Source organism: Mustelus asterias, chromosome 2 (genome assembly GCF_964213995.1).
Source record: "Mustelus asterias chromosome 2, sMusAst1.hap1.1, whole genome shotgun sequence".
In the NCBI taxonomy this organism is placed as follows: domain Eukaryota; kingdom Metazoa; phylum Chordata; class Chondrichthyes; order Carcharhiniformes; family Triakidae; genus Mustelus; species Mustelus asterias.
The window spans coordinates 144,637,539-144,653,771 of NC_135802.1; the positions used below are offsets into that span (position 1 = coordinate 144,637,539).

The following is a 16,233-nucleotide window of genomic DNA, read 5'->3' on the forward strand; positions in this document are numbered from 1 at the left end:
TGTAAGTGAACAGGCGCCGGAGTGTGAAAACTAGGGAATTTTCACAGTAACTTCATTGCAGTGTTAATGTAAGTCTATTTGTGACTAATAAATAAATTTTTAAAAACTTTTCAAAAGTAAAGGCAGTGGCCTTTGAACCTGCTTTTTCATCGATCATTTGAACGTTTGTACAGCTCGTTCTGCTAACCCATTGTAGGCTGGGTGATAAGGTGCTCACCAAATATGGCGAATAACATTTGACTTAACACAATTTCCAAAACTCCTCTGCTGTAAATGCTGCGCTATTGTCTGAAGTAAGACCCCTGGGATACAATGGATAGCAAAAATCTGTCTCAACTTATCAGTAGTGGTTGTGACCATTGTAGACTTCATCCCTTGGCCATTTAGAATGAGCATCAACAGGATGACGAACATATGTCCCACAAACTGTCCTGAGATGCAGTCTTGACCATGACTGACGCAGTCACTCTCATGGTTGCATATTTGCCAGTGGCAGCAATGACTGCTGAACTTCACAACATGAGCACTGATTGACCATTCTTTTGATTTCTTCGTTGATGCTCAGTCACCAAATGTAACCTGCTTTGTCCAGCGTGTGCGTCATGCAATCACTGCAATAAAAGCCTTTCCCCCTGGGGTGACACTATAACATGAGCCCCCACAATAATACGCTGTCCTCACATGTTGACCGCGATTCTCCCAGAAAAGTTCTCAGTGTCGAGTTCTCGGGAAAACTGGTATAAATCACGTTGTTTTTTTCAGTGCGACTTCAGGCAACAATCTCCTACGCTCTCTGCACTGCAGAGGTCACAATCGGGAATATCATTAAAAGCACGGAGGGTCGTGCCGGAGGCTGACAGTTCCAGGCCTCTGCGCATGCGCAATGGCCCTGAACTGTCAGCCTGCAGTTTGCTGGCCCGCTTAATCACTGGCCAGCCTGGGACCCTCACAGTACTGCCCCTCTGCACCCCTAATGGCCCGAATGCAGCCCCCTGTCCATTTGCAGGCCAGCCCCAAACCCCCCCCCCCCCACCCCCATCCCAGATCGCCTGATCTTCAGCCTCCCCTGCCCCCCCCCCCCCCCCAGCAGTGACGATCCCCCCCCTCACACCCCCCGGCAGAACAACCCCCCCCCCCCGGCAGACTCCCCCTATCAGGAGGAAGACCCACCTCCGGCAAACCACCCCCGGCTAACAACACCCGCCCCCCAGACCGCCCCGATCGCTGACCTCCCTCCAGCCCACATCGATCCCAATGGCATAGTAGCAGCGGGACCCCACCAGACCCACCAATCGCTCCCTAGTCCCAAACCGAGCAGGCCCCAGCCCCAGCAGGCCCAGCACCCCCAATATGTACTACCGCCCCCCCCCCCCCACCGCCCGACCCCCTTGGGGGGCCATGATTGCCCCCCTTCACTCCAGCGGGGTCATCCCGCTAGTTCCCCGAAAGTGGGGAGCTAGTCTGAACCCCGCTGGAGTGAAATACCCCTGACGGGGTGAGAGATGCTGGCGGGCCCAAAGAATTCAGTCCCAAGCCCGCTAATCACATTAAAATAAGATTAAAAACAGATGCAAAGTTCCTGCCGATTTCCAGCGTGGCTCAGACGGTGCCGGACAAGGGAGATGCACGCGTGCCGGGAACGCATGCGCGAATCCCGCAAATCGGCTGACAGGTGATTCTCCTGGCCCGCCGCTGTAAAACATTAGCGCAGCAGGATGGGAGAATCGCCCCCGATTTTTCCATCTCATGCTGCAGGTAAGGTCTGATTTGCTCTGACTTATCATAGTGCCATGCTTGCATCACCATCCTCGTTTGATAACATTGGGGCGAATGGGCTCAAAGGTTATGGGGAGAAAGCAGGATCAAGCTATTGAGTTGGATGATCAGCCATGATTGTGATGAATGGCGGAGCAGGCTCGAAGGGCCAAATGGCCTCCTCCTCCTCCTATCACCTATGTTTCTATGTTTCTGGGCCCGATTTTACCATTTTGATTCTAAGTGCTGAATCTGGGCGTGATTCAGATCCGACTTGGAAACCCTGTTCTCAGACGCCCCCATACACACATAGCCTGAAAAAAAAGCAGCGATTCTGCTTAACGCGCTGCAGAAGCCTGTGGGCGGGGCTTATCGCGCCCGAAACGCTGCTGCTCCGGTCAGAGCTTTCAACTGCACGGTCAAAAAATTTGAAAAACACTCCCCTGCCGCATGATGGCCCCCATTGACATTGCTCCACCTGCACAACATAACTGTCCCCCTTATCCATCCACCCCCCCACTACCCAGACTGATCACGACCCTTTGCCCCACTACCCCCCTGCCACCGATCGCCCGCACAGTGGCAGCGAACCCCCCCTGCACCTGCCCCCCACCGCCCCCGCCACCAGAGATCCATCTGGCCCGCCTCCTTCCTCCTCCCCCCCCCCCCCCCCCCCTCCCACCCCCCACCATAGAACGATCGGGCCTCCCTCTTCCTCCCCCCCACCAGAGAATGATCTGGTCTCCCTCCTCCCCACCAGAGAACGATCTGACCAGCCTTCCTCCCCCCCCCCCACTCCCCAGAGATCCATCTGGCCCTCCTCCCACCACCAGAGAGCGATCTGATCCACCTCCCTGCACCCCCCACCACCGATCTGAGTTAGAGAGCCACTGGAATCCCTAAACTTACCTCCTCAGAAGCTTGAGCGCCAGAAACAGACCTTTGCCGAGCATGTCTGTTTTGCGCCAAATCTGGACGGATGAATGCGATGGTACAGGGGGAAATGCAGGTAAGTTTGGGCGTCCAGCCCATTAAGTCAGTTTAAATGCATGCAAACTAAATTGCCGTCGCGCCCATTTCAGGCGCGGTCCCGATCGCATCCATTTTCGGGCCTTGGTAAAGGGGAAATCGGCATGGACGTGGGCGCGGATCGTGTTATTCACCTCACGCCCGACTTTATCAAGTTTTCGCACCCGAAAACGGGTGCGACGCAATGGTAAAATCGGGCTCTCTATGTCCCTTTCAATCCACGTTTTTAGATGAGTAGCTGAGTCTGGCAATGTTTCTATCAGGGCCAACATGATTTCTTGTGGTACAGGCAATGGAGGTACTATGTGTGGCAGAGGGAGGTAGCTGCGTGCATCTGTGTTCGGTATTTGCATTCCTGGCTAATGCTGGAATGTGTAGCTGTATGCGGCTAACAATAAAGCCCAGCTCTGCACCCTCGCAGAGGCAATTGGTGGCACTGGCTTATCCTCTTTCAATAAACCCAACAATGGCTTGTGATCTGACGTGATAGTGAAATGTCTACCATATACATATATATATATATATATATAGATTAAACTTCTTCACCACAGAAATTACCACCAGACTTTCCTTGTCTATCTGAGAATACTTTTTCTTTGCATCTGACAAGATTCTTGACAGAATTGAAATTGGTCTTTCTACTGCCTCTCATATCTAATGGGACAAGATTGCTCTCACTCCATATGATGATGCACCAATGGTTTGGTTGGATCTAAGTGTACAAGCTGTGCCGATGACTGTAAGGCCTGCTTAACCTTGGTAAACACCTCATATTGTGCTTCTCCACATTTCCATCGCTGATGCTTCTTCAAAAGTTGGTGAAGCAGGGCCAAATTGTAAACACATTTACTAATAACCTGCCGCAATAATTTACCATTCCTAGGAACAAGTTTAACTCTGATACATTTTTAAGCTGTGGTGCTTCCTTTTATGGCTTTAGCTTTGTCCTTCAATGGATGGAGGCCTTTAGCATCTACCCTGAAAGGCAGGTATGTAACTTCATTATCATAGAATCCCAACAGTGCAGAAGGAGGCCACTCGGCCAATTGAACCCACACCGACAACAATCCCACCCAGGCCCCATCCCTGCAACCCCACATATTTACCCTGCTAGTCCCCCTGAAACTAGTGGACATTTTATCATGGCCAATCCACCTAACCAGCACAGCTTTGGACTGTGGGAGGAAACCGGAGCACCCGGAGGAAACCCACACAGACACAGGGAGAACATGCAGACGCCACACAGACAGTGACCCAAGCCGGGAATTGAACCCAGGTCCCTGGCACTGTGAGGCAGCAGTGCTAACTACTGTGCCACCATGCCGCCCTTTGTGCCACCATGCCGCCCATGTGCCACCGTACCACCCTTCATCTGCCTGGAAAGTGCATTTCTCTCATTTCAAATGGACCCCACTACTTTAAATCTTTTTAGGACCTTTTCTAAGTTAATCCTCTGCTCCTTGGGGGATGCTCCCATACTTAGGAATCATCCGGGTGCAGCATTACTTTAGGAATGCCCTGCAATAAACTATCCATCATATGCTGGCAAATGGCACAGGCTGATGAGACTCCAAAGGATAAATGTGTGCACTGGTATAACCCTTTGTGGGTGTTGATAGTTACTAACCGCTGGGAATCTTCATCCAACTCCGGCTGCTAGTAGGTGTGACTGAGATCTAAGTTGATGTAATTTAGACCCCCTGCTACTTTGAAGTAGAGTTCCTCAATTCTCAGAATGGGGCATCTATCTTGAGCTCCTTGATTTACGGTTAATTTATAATCCCCACAGATTTTTACAGTACAATCTGGTTTCAAAGTAGGTACTATTTATATACAGAAAACTATACAGGTTTCATGATACCTAAGCCTTCCAATCTTCCTAGCTCCACTTATACTTTACAATGGGCACTGGGCAGGCCCAAAAAAAACCATTATTGGAGGGGTTCAAACATAGACCAAAAGCTGTAGGAGCAGAAGTAGGCCATTCAGTCATCAGGTCTGTCCCAGCATTCAATGTGGTCATAACTAATGGGGCGATGGGGGGAGGCGGAATAACATGGGGGAGGGCGTGATGGGTGAAGAAAATCCCAGGCAAATGGAAAAGCATATCAAAGATGAGCACTCTTTCACAGCTGAGATCACTTAGCTTCAGCTCAATTGACATGCTTGGAATGAGGTTAAGCAAACAATTGTGCCCATACAACCAGCTCTAAGTAGACATTGAAAAGTTACCTTCATGGTTCAAGCACAGAGCAAGGTCTTGGAGTGAAGATTGGACTGCGCCTGAAATGAGAATTCCGGATGCAGTCAAGTGGCAAAGCTATCGCTACCACTCGGTCATATGGTTTGGAGCAGTGGTGAGGGATGGGAGCGTTGGTCAACCATCATGCTCACTAAACACTGGTTATCCATGTATCAGCCATGACTCTCCAACATGCACAAAGAGACCTTGAGAGGCAGGCACAGACAATGATTTGACCAAGAGTGGTCCTTAACAGATAAAGGCTGACGCTCGTGTATCTAGCTTTAATACTGCAGTGAGAAGACCATCAGAAAGATGGAGCCTGGTGATCTCACCGTCTGTATCATTGCTTATAGGCAGGACAGAAGCCAGAGTGGAATGCGGCAGAGGTGCCGCTAAAGGCAGGAGCAGAATTCACGAGCAAGGGGTGGCAGGGCCTTGTCTGCACACAGAGGATGAGCCCCAGAGAGCCATCATTTGTAGGTGCATTAACAGATCCAGGGTCTATAGAAGGCGCATGTGCTACCTGCAAATGAGTGAGAGCCAGTATCACCAACGACTGCATATGACAAGGGGACGGGTCATGCACATCTGCCACCTTCTGTGGGATTTGGCACCATGGGAACTCGGGGACATCCTTTGGCAGTGAAAGTGATTGCTGCACCCAATTTATATGGCCATGGTTTCTTCCATGTCTCTGGGACTGTGTGTGGGATTTCACAAGATTCTACCCAAAAATGTATCCAGGAGATCATGGATGTCATAACCTTTTCAACTTCAACAGTGATCTGGCGAGTCAGGAAGCAAGTGTTCTGTAATTTGCAGTGATATCCAGATTCCCACAGGTGCAGGGTGCCTTTGACTGCACTCATGTGGTTTTTAAATCCCCCTGGCCATAAACAGTCCCGTATGTGAAATGCCAAGGCTTCCACTCTGTGTCGAGCTTGTCTGCGACCATAGAATCATAGAATCATCATAGAATCCTACAATGCAGAAGGAAGCCATTCAGTCCATTGGGTTTGCACCGACCACAATCCCACCCAAGCCCTATCCCCATAATCCTATGCATTTACCCTAGCTAGTCCCCCTGACACTAAGGGGCAATTTAGCATGGCCAATCCAACTAACCGACACATCTTTGGACTGATCATGCAAGTTTGTGCAAGGTACCCCGGAAGCATCCATGATTTGTACATCTTCAGCAGATGTCGGGTCCCTGGCATCTTCCAGGGACAGCACAGGTTGCAGGATTGGCTCCTTGGGAACAAGAGTTACCCACAAAGGATGTAGCCTCCGACTCCTATGCGAAGTTCGATGGGGCTCATGACATAACCTGGAGTTTGGTGGAGCACACCATCGACATTCTGAAAATGATGTTCTGGTGTTTTGACAGACCCGGTGGAGCACCCTAATACGGTCCCCGGAGGGTGTCATGCGTCAGTGTGGCCTGCTTGCTACACAACCTTGTGATACAAAAGGAGGAGAGTCTGGATGATGAGGAGATGGAACAATTGCACATCTCTAAGGAGGAGGTTGTAGGGGATGAGGGTGCTGAGGTTCTGGAAGGCAATAATGCAGGTGATAAAAAGAACAAAGAAAATTACAGCACAGGAACAGACCCTTCGGCCCTCCAAGCTGCACTGACCATGCTGCCCGACTGAACTAAAACCCCTCACCCTTCTGGAGACCACGTCCCTCTATTCCCATCCTATTCATGTATTTGTCAAGACACTCCTCAAAAGTCACTACTGTATCTGCTTCCACTACCTCCCCTGGCAGTGAGTTCCAGGCACTCACCACCCTCTGTATAAAAAACAACGTGCCTCGTACATCTAATGATGAGACCATTGCACTGGCCAGATGAGGCTGGCATTCTGCTGAAGACTTCAGAGCCACAAGATGGCAGGAGGATGATGGCGAGATGCGGGAGGACTCTCCTGAGATCTTCACATTACATCTGGGAATGTCTGACACCTGTTTCACAGAGGGTAGCTCACATACGCTCTGTGACGAGGTTCATATCCTGGGGACACAACTGAGATACAGCGGGCACGTGAACTTTAACAGCCGTCGATACTTTGGCAGACTTTGTCACCTGTTAAGAAGCTGGGATGTGGGGGGTGGGGCGGGGCAAAGGGGGCTGGGACAGTGGGGGTGGAATGTACAACTCCACCTCCAAGGTGCTGAGAGCAAACACAGAACATCACGGATCCCTATGACCCTTGAATATGAGATTCCTGCAGCAAACACAAGCCACACGGAGGTGCAGGGATCACCGATCCTGAGTGTGACTTTAAAGTCAGATAGTCACTGAGCTCAGAATGTTACACACTGCACAAGGGAGAGGCCCTGGACTGAGACACTTCCCTTCATTTTGTGCAGGGACCAAGATTTCACATCTGCCTGACACAAACATTCATCATAACAAGGAACCACAGTCAAGGAGATATTATTGGGAATGTATTTACAATGGTCAACATAATGTACAAGTGCTTAACATCCATCTCAAACTGTGCAATACACCTTCTTGTCCTTTCTAACCCTGTTGCTGTACCTTAGTGTATCCTGCAACACCCACAGCAGGGTTGGGGGCAGTCCGCGCACTGCTACACTCTGCTGTCTGTGATTCCCTTAGCAAATGGCCTCTGAAGGGCCGAGACCTGGCGATCTGCTTTCGGGTTCCTGCTCTGTGGCAGTGCCACCCGCTTTAAGCTGGAACAGAAGGGATCACAGGAAGGGGGAATTTGGACACTCTCAAAGTCATTTGGGTGGATGGCCACGGGGTGTACACCCGCTCGCTGATCCTCATCCCTGAGGGTGCCTGAGCCTCTGGCTGCCTCCTTGAGAAGGAGGAGAAGCTGGAGTCAGCTCAAGGTCCCTCCACCCTCTGGCATTGACACTGATGGATGCCAACATGTGCCTTAGCCATAGAGTGCAGCTCCTGCAACAGCATGGGACAGATCCTGGACCAATGTCTCCACGGTGTCAGCTAGCCTCCCAGTGTTCACCTTGGGTATGTGAGCATCCTGGTGCTATCACCTCAGTTCCAAGTTGGACAGACCCCTCCATCAAGCCTTGCCATCTGAAGAGTGCAGCAGACACCCCTTCTTGATCTCCCCGAGCTTGTCTTTGCAGCTCCAGCAACTGAGTCCAGAGGCTTGTCATCCAACTCAGATTCAGCAGATTGTTGGCCTCCAGCAATCCTGAGTGTCAGCACCCTGGGATGTCCCTGCCTCCGCCAGCTGTGGATCAGACAGTGACCTGTGCTCACCAGATTGTGACCCCGAGGCTACTCTCAGACTGGATGGGTCAACAACATCGGGACCTGTGGATTCCTCGTCTGTGCTGTTCCCAGGGCCGGAGTCCAGACTCATGGATCGTCTCAGCTGCTTTCCAGATGTCGCTGGAAAAGAAAGGAGAGATCCCTTGTGCATGACAGAAAACTGCAGAGAGGAGACATCTGGTGAATGTCGCAGTGCTGGATTCTCATTTGGTTGACCTCCCTGTCAGCATAGGAGCAATCCACATCCTTGCCAGCTAGCTAGATCACTCTGTCTTCAAAGGAGAAAGTGTAAGCCAGACACACACCAGGCCAGATGATAAAGATGTCTGGCATGTATGGGTGGTAACTTGCGTTGCGTCCACAGTTGCGTGGACCTGCAGAGTTTCACTGGCTGTCTTGTCTGGAGACAATACACATCTTTTTAGCCTGTCTTGATGCTCTCTCCACTCCCATTGTTTTGTTTCTTAAAGACTGGATTAGTTGTAAGTATTCGCATTCCAACCATTATTCATGTAAATTGAGTCTGTGTCTTTATAAGTTCTGTTTGTGAACAGAATTCTCACTCACCTGAAGAAGGGGCTTAGAGCCTCGAAAGCTTGTGTGGCTTTTGCTACCAAATAAACCTGTTGGACTTTAACCTGGTGTTGTTAAACTTCTTACTGTGGTAACTTGGGACCATGGGCGCAACCCGGAGGGGAGGTGAAGGTTTGTGTGGGAGAGGGAGTGCATATGGGGGCGCCTGAAAGCAGGTTTCCAAGTCAGATCTGAATTGCACCCAGATTCAGCACTTAGAATGAAAATGGTAAAATCAGGCCCATTATGTTCCAAAAGAGAGGTGTTCTGGATGGTGTAATGGTAAGCATTCTGGACTTTAAATCCAGTGATCTGAGTCCAAATCTTGGTGGAATCTTGCTTTCTTTTGGAAAAAAAAGGGGCGCCACGGTGGCACAGTGGTCAGCACTGCTGCCTCACAGCGCCAGGGACCCGGGTTTGATTCCCGGCTTGGGTCACTGCCTGTGTGGAGTTTGCACATTCTCCCTGTGTCTGCGTGGGCTTCCTCCAGTTTCCTCCCGCAGTCCAATAATGTGCAGGTTAAGTGAATTAGCCATGCCAACTTCCCCCTCAGTGTATCCAAACAGATGCCGGAGTGTGGCGACTAGGGGATTTTCACAGTAACTTCATTGCAGTGTAAGCTTATTTATGACTAATAAATAAACTTTTTTTTGACCGCCCTTCACGGCCCCAGAATGTCTCAACGCATCTTTTAATAATGAATTCCTTTTGAGATATGATCATTGTTCATGTAGTAACATGATTCTGGCCAGATGCTTGGCTTTTTATTTTGGAGATGTTGATTGAGGATAAATATCGGCTCGGACACCAGGGATTCCTCCCCTGCTCCGCCTCATAATAAATGCCATGAGACATTCCATCTGCAGCCATGGTTTAATGGCCTATCGGGAAGGTAACACCTCAGCACTTCCACAGTATTGTACTGAAATGTCCACCAAGATTTATAAACTGGAACTCTACCACCTCGCCCACCACAAAATTGGCGCGGGCGAGAGTCCGACAACGGAAATCTCCATTGACCTCGGACGGGAATTTCTGGTCTCGCCAAGCGAGGATGTAAAATCCCACCCATAATCTCATGTCTCTGCAGTGGGACCTGCACCCACAGCCTTCCAACAAGTGCGACCAACTGTGCCACGGTGACACAGCTGTTCATGCCAAGATTGCCCAACCATCTATTGCTAGTTAAATAAGTTAGACTGGGTTGCTTTTCGTTTCTCATTTTAATAATAAGCCAATAACTCCAGCGATAGGAATCTTTTTGATTTATTATTGTCACATGTTGATATGCAGTGAAAAGTATTTTTCCTGCAGACAAAGCATACCATTCATAGAATACATAGGGGAGAAGGAAAGGAGAGGGTGTAGAATGTAGTGTTACAATCATAGCTAGGGTGTAGAGACCTTATATAAAATAGAGTTTATAAAAATTGGAGTAAAGTTTTAAAAGCCTAGAATGGGAGAAAAGAATAAGAGGGTATGCTGGGGACAAGAAGTCGCCACGTTCCGGCGCCATCTTGAATTAGTTCTTCAATTAGAATCTTGTCCAATAAGCCCTGTTCCATCTTTCACCAGTTATCCAAAAATGTGCAGGTTAGGTGGATCGGCCGTGGTAAATTGCCCCTTAGATGGATTAGCCATGGGAAATGTGTGGGATTACAGGGTTAGGCCGGAGAGAGGGCCTGGGTAAGATACTCTGTCACAGAGTGGGTGCAGATTTCATAGAATCCCTACAGTGCAGAAGAAGGTCATCCACCCCATCGAGCCTACACCGACAACAATCCCACCCAGATCTTATCCCCGTAACCCCATGTATTTACTGTATTAATCCCCCTGACACTAAGGGACAATTTAGCATGGCCAATCAACCTCACCCACACATCTTTGGACTGTGGGAGGAAACTGGAGCACCCGGAGGAAACCCACGCAGACACAGTGAGAACATGCAAACTCCACACAGACTGTGACCCAAGGCCAGAATCAAACCAGGGTTCCTGGCGCTGTGAGTCAGCAGTGCTAACCACTATGCCACCATGCTGCCCTGGGTGAATGGGCCGAATGGCCTCCTGCACTGTAGGGATTCTATAATTAGTCCATTCCAAATCAATTGTCAATTTTTAAAAAAATCTTTGGTGGACATAATGATATTGCTTAATAAATGACACCTGTAGCCAGGCGGCACAGTGACACAATGGTTAGCACTGCTGCCCCACAGTGCCAGGGACCCGGGTTCACTTCTGGCCGAGGATGACAGTCTGTGTGGAGTTTGCACGCTCTCACGTCTGTGTGGGTTTCCTCCGGGTGCTCCGGTTTCCTCCCACAGTCCAAAAATATGCGGGTTTGGGTGATTGGCCATGCTAAATTGTCCCTTAGTGTCAGGGGGATTAGCAGTGTAAACACATGGGGTTACGGGGATAAGGCCCGGAGGTTATTGTTGGTGCAGGCTCGATTGGTCAAATGGCCTCGTTCTGCACTGAGGGATTGTGTGATTCAAACAGTCATAATAATGAGGGTGCTATTCAAATGTATTTTTGTCTTTGAACCCACAGAACATTATGCTGATATTGTCTTTCTCGTTGATGGATCTCAACATTTGACACGTGCAGGATTTCAACAGATCCGGAGCTTTCTCATAAAAACAGTCCACAGGCTGGACATTGGTATGGACAAATATCGGATTGGATTGGCTCAGTACAACGGCCAAGCAAAAACGGAGTTCCTACTTAGTAAATCTCAAGATAAGACTACTCTGCTTTCTTACCTAAGAAGGAATTTCCAATATTTGGATGGGTCAGCTTTGAACACAGGGCGTGCTTTGGATTATCTGCACAAAACCTTCTTTACAGCATCCGCTGGAAGCCGGAAGCCTGAAGGGGTTTCTCAGATTGCAATAGTAATTACATCCAAGCGTTCGGAGGATGACGTTACGAAGGCGGCTGCTGGGTTGAAGAACGATGGGATCAAAATTCTCTCCATTGGTGTAAAGAATTCTGATCAACAGGAGCTGGAAGCAATGGCATTTTTGCCAAATAGCCGATATGTTTTTCAGGCCAAGGGTTTTACTCTGCTAAATTCTCTGCCTAAAAATATAGCCGAGATAATCCGTACTGTATTGCAACCAAAAATAATAAACGGTGGGAGTAAAGGTAATTTCAAACACTTTTCATTTTTAAACTGCATTGTAGCTAAGGTTGTCAAATCTAATTCAACATGCTAAAGTGCAAAGGGACTTGGGAGTCCTAGTCCAGGATTCTCTAAAGGTAAACTTGCAGGTTGAGTCCGTAATTAAGAAAGCAAATGTAATGTTGTCATTTATCTCAAGAGGCTTGGAATACAAAAGCAGGGATGTACTTCTGAGGCTTTATAAAGCACTGGTTAGGCCCCATTTGGAGTACTGTGAGCAATTTTGGGCCCCACACCTCAGGAAGGACATACTGGCACTGGAGCGGGTCCAGCGGAGATTCACACGGATGATCCCAGGAATGGTAGGCCTGACATACGATGAACGTCTGAGGATCGTGGGATTATATTCATTGGAGTTTAGGAGGTTGAGGGGAGATCTGATAGAAACTTACAAGATAATGAACGGCTTAGATAGGATGGACGTAGGGAAGTTGTTTCCATTAACAGGGGAGACTAGGACGCGGGGGCACAGCCTTAGAATAAAAGGGAGTCACTTTAGAACAGAGATGAGGAGAAATTTCTTCAGCCAGAGAGTGGTGGGTCTGTGGAATTCATTGCCACAGAGGGCTGTGGAGGCCGAGACGTTGAGCGTCTTCAAGACAGAAATTGATAAATTCTTGATTTCTCGAGGAATTAAGGGCTATGGGGAGAGAGCGGGTAAATGGAGTTGAAATCAACCATGATTGAATGGTGGAGTGGACTCGATGGGCCGAATGGCCTTACTTCCGCTCTTATGTCTTATGGTCTTATGGTCTAACATATTCTGGGAGCTTTCATTGCATGACCTCTTTCTCCCTTACCATCTCGTTCCTCCCTCCTGACCCGGGTCACTCGACACGTTCTGCCTCACAGTACATCAGGTTCCCGTGCTAATCAGAAAGGGAACATTGTAATCTCCTCACCTCCAGTGAAAAGTCAGAGGTGAGCCCTCCCATGATACTGCCGCTTGCCCCGTGGTGGCTTAATCTGGGGTGCAATGTTACTTGTGGCAAAGCCATACATCTCCCACCATCCCTCACCCACCAAATCCATATCATCTTAGACAGCTGCTGGCCAATCAGATGTCCCAGAGCTCTGTTGTCCCTGAAACACCAGGTTGGAGTGGTGGTCCCTGCTAGGACTACAAGGAGCCTATGGAGCCCAGATACCAAGGTACTTTTGGGATATTGCCAGAGCCTGCTAGCCTAGGGTGATGGTGGAAGGGGTACAGCTTTGAGAGGTTGGAGGGAAGAGTGAAGAAGGAATGGATGATCTTGGGGGAGGGGTACCTCCAAGGGACCCCAAAGAATACCTCCACCCCAACCCTCCTTGCCCGCCACCAACCCATACAGCTAAAGCTGCCAGGCTACCCACTTGGCATGGGCCTCCCCCTGCCATGTGTAAAAAGGCCGCCTCCGGAAGGCCGCTGCCCTCGACTTGACATGTATGCCCAAGCCATCAGGAGGCGCGTCAACACCAAATTCATCAGCCGCACTCACAAGACAGCACCGAACATCGCCCAAGCACAACGCAACGCCATCCACGCTCTCAAGACCAACCGCAACATTGTCATCAAACCAGCAGACAAAGGAGGGGCCATTGTCATACTGAACAGAACGGATTACTGCAAAGAAATGTACCGACAACTGAACAACGAGGAACACTACAGACAGTTACCCACAGATCCGACCAAAGAACACACCCGTCAACTCAATACTCTGATCAAAACCTTTGATCCGGACCTTCAAAACACCCTCCGTGCTCTCATCCCACGTACTCCACGCGTTGGAGATCTCTACTGCCTCCCAAAAATACACAAGGCACACACACCCGGCCGTCCCATCGTTTCAGGAAATGGAACCCTGTGCGAGAACCTCTCCGGCTATGTCGAGGGCATCTTGAAACCCATTGTACAAAGAACCCCCAGCTTTTGTTGCGACACTACGGACTTCCTACAGAAACTCAGCACACATGGAGCAGTTGAACCAGGAGCACTCCTCGTCACAATGAATGTCTCGGCACTATACACCAGCATCCCCCACGATGATGGCATTGCTGCAACGGCCTCAGTACTCAATGCCGTCAACTGCCAGTTTCCAGATGCAATTTTACAACTCATCCGCTTCATCCTGGACCACAATATCTTCACCTTCAACAACCAGTTCTTCATCCAGACACATGGAACAGCCATGGGGACCAAATTCGCTCCTCAATATGCCAACATCTTCATGCACAGGTTCGAACAACACTTCTTCACCGCACAGGACCTTCAACCGATGCTATACACTAGATACATCGATGACATTTTCTTCCTTTGGAGTCATGGTGAGCAATCACAGAAACAACTATATGATGACATCAACAAGTTCCATCCCACCATCAGACTCACCATGGACTACTCTCCGGAATCGGTTGCATTCTTGGACACACGCATCTCCATTAAGGACGGTCACCTCAGCACCTCACTGTACCGCAAGCCCACGGATAACCTCATGATGCTCCACTTCTCCAGCTTCCACCCTAAACACGTCAAAGAAGCCATCCCCTACGGACAAGCCCTCCGAATGCACAGGATCTGCTCGGATGAGGAGGATCGCAACAGACACCTCCAGACACTGAAAGATGCCCTCATAAGAACAGGATATGGCGCTCGACTCATCGATCAACAGTTCTGACGCGCCACAGCGAAAAACCGCACCGACCTCCTCAGAAGACAAACACAGGACACGGTGGACAGAGTACCCTTCACCGTCCAGTACTTCCCCGGAGCGGAGAAGCTACGGCATCTCCTCCGGAGCCTTCAACATGTCATTGATGAAGACGAACATCTCGCCAAGGCCATCCTCACACCCCCACTTCTTGCCTTCAAACAACCACGCAACCTCAAACAGACCATTGTCCGCAGCAAACTACCCAGCCTTCAGGAGAACAGTGACCATGACACCACACAACCCTGCCACAGCAACCTCTGCAAGACGTGCCGGATCATCGACACGGATGCCATCATCTCACGTGAGAACACCATCTACCAGGTACACGGCACCTACTCTTGCAACTCGGCCAACGTTGTCTACCTGATACGCTGCAGGAAAGGATGTCCCGAGGCATGGTACATTGGGGAAACCATGCAGACGCTACGACAATGGATGAATGAACACCGCTCGACAATCACCAGGCAAGACTGTTCTCTTCCTTTGAGGGAGCACTCAGCAGTCACGGGCATTCAGCCTTGGATCTTCAGGTAAGCGTTCTCCAAGGCGGCCTTCACGACACACGACAGCGCAGAGTCGCTGAGCAGAGACTGATAGCCACGTTCCGCACACATGAGGACGGCCTAAACCGGGATGTTGGATTTATGTCACATTATCAGTAACCCCCACAGCTTGCCCCTGGTCTTGCAGAATCTCACTAGCTGTTCTGTCTGGAGACAATACACATCTCTTTAACCTGTGCTTAATGCTCCCTCCACCCACATTGTCTGTACCTTTAAGACCTGGCTGGCTGTAGAGATTTGCATTCTAATTAGTATTCTGTAACTTGATTTCTGTGTCTGTGCACTGTTTGAGAGCACATTTCCACTCCATCTGACGAAGGAACAGTGCTCCGAAAGCTTATGGTATTTGCTACCAAATAAATCTGTTGGACTTTAACCTGGTGTTGTGAGACTTCTTACTATGTGTAAAAAGCAGCAGGGACTGGATAAGGCCCTTAAGCGTCCATTAATTGGTGGCGGGGGGGAGGTCTAGGGGAGAAATGGTTGTGCATGATCAGGGTCTCAGGATAGGCCATGGGGGTGGGGAGGGAGGTTTGATGGAGGAGTGACCCCTGCATCCTCCACAACCATTTTCCATCCAAGATCGTACTTTATTTTTGCCTTTCTCCCATTAAGCTTTCAACCGTCTGCAAGCCCTCTCAAAATTGAGGCTGGGTGGGAAACAGCCCATTTAAGGGTCTCAGATGGGACAAGGATGGATTTCCTGCTTGAGGACCTGCCCTCCACTGAGTAAAATGAGTAGAAAATCCTGTCAATACAATTTCATACTCCCCTCCGTCAGTGTATTGGATCAGGACACCAAGTTATATTAGGAAGCCAGACTCGTCCCCAACAATTTTTCTATTTTGATATTAATGTGAGGATAGGGTGCTTCACTACAGGAATAATTCCACAAACAGCTAAGGGATCTTTTAC

General features: G+C 49.5%; 1 protein-coding gene across 2 annotated transcripts in view; it reads left to right on the forward strand.

Annotated features, from left to right (window-relative positions):
* The window catches only part of LOC144511884 (collagen alpha-6(VI) chain-like), a 158,239-nt gene that overhangs the window by 5,540 nt on the left and 136,466 nt on the right, over window positions 1-16,233 (forward strand). For both annotated transcript variants that reach the window (XM_078242317.1, XM_078242325.1), the window contains exon 3: window positions 11,432-12,028. In XM_078242317.1, the coding sequence (XP_078098443.1) occupies window positions 11,432-12,028 (597 nt within the window). The remainder of the gene's footprint in view (window positions 1-11,431; window positions 12,029-16,233) is intronic.